Raw genomic sequence first — 6,000 nt, 5'->3', positions numbered from 1 at the left:
GTCTCTTCTCTACCATGTCATGTCCCCAAATAATCTCCCCACTGGACATGTAAAGTGGTAATCTTCCATTTCGAGGGAGACCTTGTTCCAGACCCCACATTTCATACACTTGAAAGTGTGTAGAATTAAGTGGCATTTAGGGATTAAGTTCCATTAAAATACCTTTTGTGTCCCCCTCCTGATTTGTCCGTTATGGGCTACTGTAGAAACACGGTGATGCAACATGCCAGACTCTGTAGATATACAAGATATTCTTAGTTCTGGGTGATTATACACTCCTGAAAACATATAATATTATAATCCATTTCTGCTTCTAGACCATCCCCCCCCAGTCCCACTACATTGCACACGCTGGACCTGCAGCAGTCTGTAGTTACCTAAAACTAAAAACACCAAAACCAGCCCTGGTGTGGATCTGATTGCAGAATAAGATCAGTGCTTGCACAGTTGGTACAAGCAGACTGAAATGCTGCACATTGTTCTAATCTCTGCTCCATTCAGTCCTTTATATGATTGACTTCTGGAGTGGCACAGATCAAAGGCAGGAGGAGACAAAAGATGAAAGTAGAGCTGGAGGAAGACAGCCAAGAAAGTGTCACCTCACCATGCTGCCTGCAGCACATTCCAAAAGACCTGAAAAGGATGAAAACTCACTACAATACACTTTCAGCATCGCCCTGCATGTATTGTTATGTCGGTTTCTGAAGACTGGTTGGTTCAGGTATTTACCAACAGGTAAACATGACCCGAACTGACCAGGTCAGGTTTTTACTGGTTGGTAAAAATGTAACTACCTGACCCAACCAGACATGTGTCTGTGGGGAAATGGTTGGTTCATTTCCCCACAGACACACCGTGAAATGAAATGAATGTCTGCACTAATCTGTATTCAGCCTCCTGGCCACGCTGAGGAATGAACAGGGGGAGCGTGGCGTGGCAGACGGATAATGTTTTAATATCCTGACAGAGATTCTCCTCGTGTTCAGCCACTCCTGGGTCTCAGCTGTCCTTGACACACGATGTCATGAGCCAGATTCCTTCAGCTGTGTGTTTGTGTGACTCATCTCCCTCTTCTGATTGGTTGAGCCTTGTTGTTGCCAAAAAGACACAGGTAGGACAGCTTCAGTCCATCTGCCTGCAGGGTCCTGATGTTGGTAGAGGGAGGGCAGGTTATTTGTTTGGGGTGTTTGGACCATGTTCCTTTAACAGTGCAGTTCAAGGGGTACATTACTGGATAATAATGCACTGTATTACGCTGGGTATCTGCAAGTGTAGAAATCATTATGCATCTGTGCCCAGGGGGACAGTAGTTCATAATATGTCACTGTATTAATACAATTTATGAATCAAATTCTGCTTAGGGCCCCCAAAAGGCTTGGGCCAGGCACAGATTTGGATGCTTCAGTTCTAGCATCAACAACAAAATGAAACAAGTGAGATGGAAAAAAGTGACAGAGGCAGTGAATGCTGCGAGTTCAGAGCCACAGACGTTAGAGGAAGAAAAGTGGCCTGATTTCAAGGGAGAGGCCAAGAGACACATCTCTCAGCATGACTGTGTGAGCTCCTGGAGGAGGAGAGGGGATGCCTGTGCTCTCTCCACTCTATGTGCGGTTATTATCGTGGGCCAGACCATCAGAACCGTCCCTGAAAACTCACTCTTGCCTAAATTGCGCATTGGCAATGTCCTTTTGGGACACCAAAGCAGCAGTTGCATCACGTGGCACAGCCATTACGCACAGCTACAGCCCTTATATAGAGCCAGTCACACCTGAAGGATTCTTACTCCCTCATAATACAGGAACATAATCTTGACGGCATAATGTGGGGGGGGGGGGTGTTTATTCCTCCAGAAGGTCTGGCTCTGCACCCAACTCTGTCCTTTAGAGTGGGAGGCTCTGAGCTGCTGAGCAGTAACATTATAAATCCGGCATTGTTTGGTAGCTATCAATCTTCTTTACTGCTTTCAATGGCACATTGCTACATGTGTTGATGTGCTACCATCATCAGCTGGTGATCATTGAAATAGCTAGTGTGAAACCAACAGCAGTAATTTGTATTACCTGGCCCATGTGCTCGCCCACACTCATGAGCATCCTCATGTGTTACTAATTAAATTCTAATTAAATAGGAGTCCACACATAAGACATTGCTCAGTTTGCCTACAGAGTATGGATCAATCAACCTGCACACCCTGGGAGATCAGACAGCAGAGCTGATCAAAGTTCAGCACAGTTGACCAAACAACGGGAATGCCAGAAATCCATTGTACCATCCAATGTCAGGATTGCTTCAGGGATGATTAATGTGGCACCACATCCCAGCTCAAACTGACCATCAGACACCAGGCGGAAATTCAGTCTGATACTAAAACTGACCAATCTGAGGCTAAAAACAGTTCAGTATCTGCACAGTCCATGTCAACAGGGAGCCAGTTCAATTTAGAAATGCATCATTTCCAGCCTTATGTCCAGATATATGAAGTCACAGCGCTGGCTTTGATTGCATCAATTCGGTCATGCTTTTTTAAAAAGTCTCTTGTGACCCTGACTCAAGGGCCATATACACACACAGCTGATTACATGAAGGGCCAGACTCCCCCATATGTACTGTTTCTTACATGATGCATGGACAAAGAGTGGTTGTGGAATGTAGACTTCATAATTATAATTCCTCCAAAAGGCAGACATGATTGCAGGGGTCTTTGTGGAGACACTCGGGGCCCCACTTGCAGTGAGACCTCCCGTCTTATCTCTGGAGTCTTCAATACTCGGCCTGCTGCAGTCAGGCCTGTTGTTGCTCAACCGCCATGAAATTGCACGGTCATCATGCCTGTATCACACACTGGCTCCTTTCACCTTCCCCACCACCCACTCCTCCCAGCCCCCACTCACTGCGGTGTGGACTTCTGTCAAATTCTACAGAAACTGGAGGAGTTGGCTGCTGCCTCATTCAACTTTTGGGAAGTGAAACTCTTTTGGGAATAGGGAGGAGGCTGCAGAGGTCCAACGAACTCAGGGGGGAGTGACTGAAGAGGGAGGGGGTGGCGGTGGTTTGGGGGTATAAACAGCGAACCACCGCCCCCTCCGTTTGAGCAACTTTGTGCCCAGCACATCCGTCAGTGTCTGTGAGTCCGGCCCACAGTGGGGTTGCAGGTTGGAAGTGCGTCCTCCTCTGGTGCTGTCCGGTCCGGTCCGCTCCAGTCGTCCCGCTGCTTGCGAAGCAGCGACTCTGCGGTGCAGACATGGCACCTCTCCTCCAAATGTTTGCTGTCATCATCGCATCAACGCTCCTGCGAACTGCGACATCGGCCCACCTCAATGACACGTAAGTAAAAGCAGTAGTGTTGTTAGAGGATACAGTGTCGCCTCTCACGTCGTCTGCAAAAGTTTGTTGTGTGCGTCACGCCAGTAGACGCCAGGTGCACGCGCCAGTGTTTGCAGGAAAAGAAGCTGCGTGATGAAGTCATCAAAAGGTCGAAATGATGTCGTACTGTAGGAGGCTGTGTCTCAGCCGGGACCAGAACCCTGCATCGTCCCACTGGCGAGGCACAAAGTACGACGGTGGCCTCAGGATCCTGTTATGCAATACTGTGTGTGTGTGTGTGTGTGTGAGAGAGACAGAGTTCCTCCATCTGCTAACATTTACCACCATTTGATAAATAACCTGCTGATAGCCTCTCACGTTACTAAGTGGACGGGTGAGTGATGAGGACTGAGTTGGTTGTTTCAGTGTGAAGAGAACGCTGCATTTGTTCCTCACAATTCTGTTTTCAGACTCTAAAGCCAACCAGCTCTCAGTCCCACAGACCAGCTCACTATCAGTGCATATTGATCCGCTCTGACCTTTGTTTCTGCCCCTGTGTGTTATCTGCTCCGTGGTCATCGTGATTCAAATGCCTTTCATTGTGTGGTATCAGAGTCAAATGACTTTTAATCAGCATGCAGCTTCCTCTCTGGCTAAAATGGCATCAATATTCTCTGCAGCACCACCCAAAACTCAATTAAATGTGTCCTTTACTTCTCATTGGCAGCAGCAGGCCCCTGTGTGCCAACCAGCCTCAAACACACACTAATGAGCAGAGTGGTCGGTTGAGTCCAGATAGTGTGGTTGTTTTGAGTGTCCCCCCATGTATTTTACATGAGGAACATTAAAACAATAGCACATCTCATTACAAATACTGAGTTGCCTGTTCTTCCCTTGGTGGAAGAAGTACTCAGATCTTTTACTTATAGATAAAATATGCAACCTGAAATGTCCAAACCAGAGAAATCCACAACTTCATTCATGGAAAACAATGTGTTCATTTGGCTGCATTTGCCATAACTTCTGGGCAAACACCAGATGATGCATCAGAGTGAGGAAGGAAGTAGGCTAACATGACTAAACACAGCATCAAACTTTAATACGTTCAGATCGAATTGAATCAAAATCACAATTGCCTCAGTGGGCTCCTCTGTTCTTGCACCCTTGATTCGAGTGAGGAAAAACTTGCAATATTGAGAAAAACAACCTATTCAGAAAGAGCCACAGAGAAGGATCCCTCTCCCAGGATGGACAGGCATGCAACAGATGTCACATGTACAGAACAGAACAACAAAGTCACAGTTCCCAGATTGTGTTGACAGAATATCTGATGCAGATTATATGATATATGTAAATACGTTGCCTCGTCTGTGAAGGCATTTCTGCCTGGGTCATGCAGACACATTTTCATCTTCAGTGGTGGTTGATGACAATGAAGACAACAGTTCCCATGATTCCATGCTGCTTCACAATGTCATCAAACTACATCTTTTTTGTCCTCATTGTTTTGATTAAGAGACCCCTAGTGGTAGAAAATGCATTTAAGTTAAAGTATAGTAAAGTAAATTAAATTACGATCCAGATGTCCTTACACTTGACAAGTAAGTCAAAAGTGCAATTGTAGATTTATGTCTAATAGGGCTATCGTGATAGACACGTGATCAATATCAATAGAAAATACGTTCGATTATTTCACTGAACTCTGTTAGAAACAGGTGAGCTGCGAGCGGCGAAATACAGTGTGAGGCCCAGTTGCTGGACGAGAGGTTCATGCACGCAACTCTGTTTACTTTTGATCAAAACGAAACTTAACAATGTCAGACACAGACCGTAGAGCCTCCGTATCCCTACGCATTAGCGCAACAGCCCAGTTGGGATGGAAACGGAGGTTCCACAGTCGAGAAAATGTAGTGCCAAAAGAAAGGCCGGTCTGACGGCGATGTAAAGCGGTGTGAATTTTCTCTATACAACGTACACTTGAACTGATATAGACTTTTTTAGGTGAGCCTTGTTTTAGGTGGTTAAAATTTGCTTTGCATCTGGACTCCGTTCACTGCAGTACAAAGCTGAGCGTCTGATTCTGATACCTTGAAAGTGATTTTTTTTTTTTCAAAAATCTCACCTGTAGTCACCATTTAAAGGGCTATTTTTGTATTTTTTCTTATTTCAAATGGGTAAAAAAAAAAAAAAAAATTATCGACATTGACTGATATGAAAACACTTATATCGTGATACATTTTTCAGCCATCTCACCCAGCCCTAGTCTGTAAACAAACGACTGACATATTTTCAACTTTTAAGTTGATATAGTGCCCGTCTTAGCATTCATTTGTCTATTTCCACTTTCAGCAGACAGAGAACAGCGTTACCATTCATTCAGAGTCGTGTTCTTTGGCTCATTTAGCGTTCTTGCTGCTTTTAAGCTCTTTTTTGGTCTCCACCAGATAAAATATTTGGCTCTGCTCACTATGTTCACTAGCTAACACTAGCCACTGACTGAGTGCTGTTTGGTGCAGGCGGGTAATTCAGTTCAGTGGGTTTTCAGAGGTTTTCTGCTGTTTAACAGCTGCCTGCTGTGACAGGAGCAAAAAAAACAGGAAACAAAATAGCTACACTGTGGATACCGTGAGCCTGAACCAGAACTGTAGTTATGGAGAACCAACGCATTTCACCGCCTGACTTAAGTTAATTTAAAGG

At 45.2% G+C, this 6,000-nt stretch overlaps 1 protein-coding gene across 3 annotated transcripts in view; it reads left to right on the top strand.

Moving 5' to 3' along the window:
- The first annotated feature begins 3,070 nt into the window (after positions 1 to 3,070).
- Positions 3,071 to 6,000, top strand: part of LOC115569121 (alpha-2-macroglobulin) — a 41,461-nt gene continuing 38,531 nt past the window's right edge. For all 3 annotated transcript variants that reach the window (XM_030397066.1, XM_030397073.1, XM_030397057.1), the window contains exon 1: positions 3,071 to 3,324. In XM_030397066.1, coding sequence (XP_030252926.1) covers positions 3,242 to 3,324 — 83 coding nt within the window. In that variant the 5' untranslated portion in view covers positions 3,071 to 3,241. The remainder of the gene's footprint in view (positions 3,325 to 6,000) is intronic.

This window comes from Sparus aurata, chromosome 2 (genome assembly GCF_900880675.1).
Source record: "Sparus aurata chromosome 2, fSpaAur1.1, whole genome shotgun sequence".
NCBI classification, from domain to species: Eukaryota; Metazoa; Chordata; class Actinopteri; order Spariformes; family Sparidae; genus Sparus; species Sparus aurata.
Note: the sequence above shows the minus strand (reverse complement) of the source record. Positions and strands in the feature narration are given on the sequence as shown.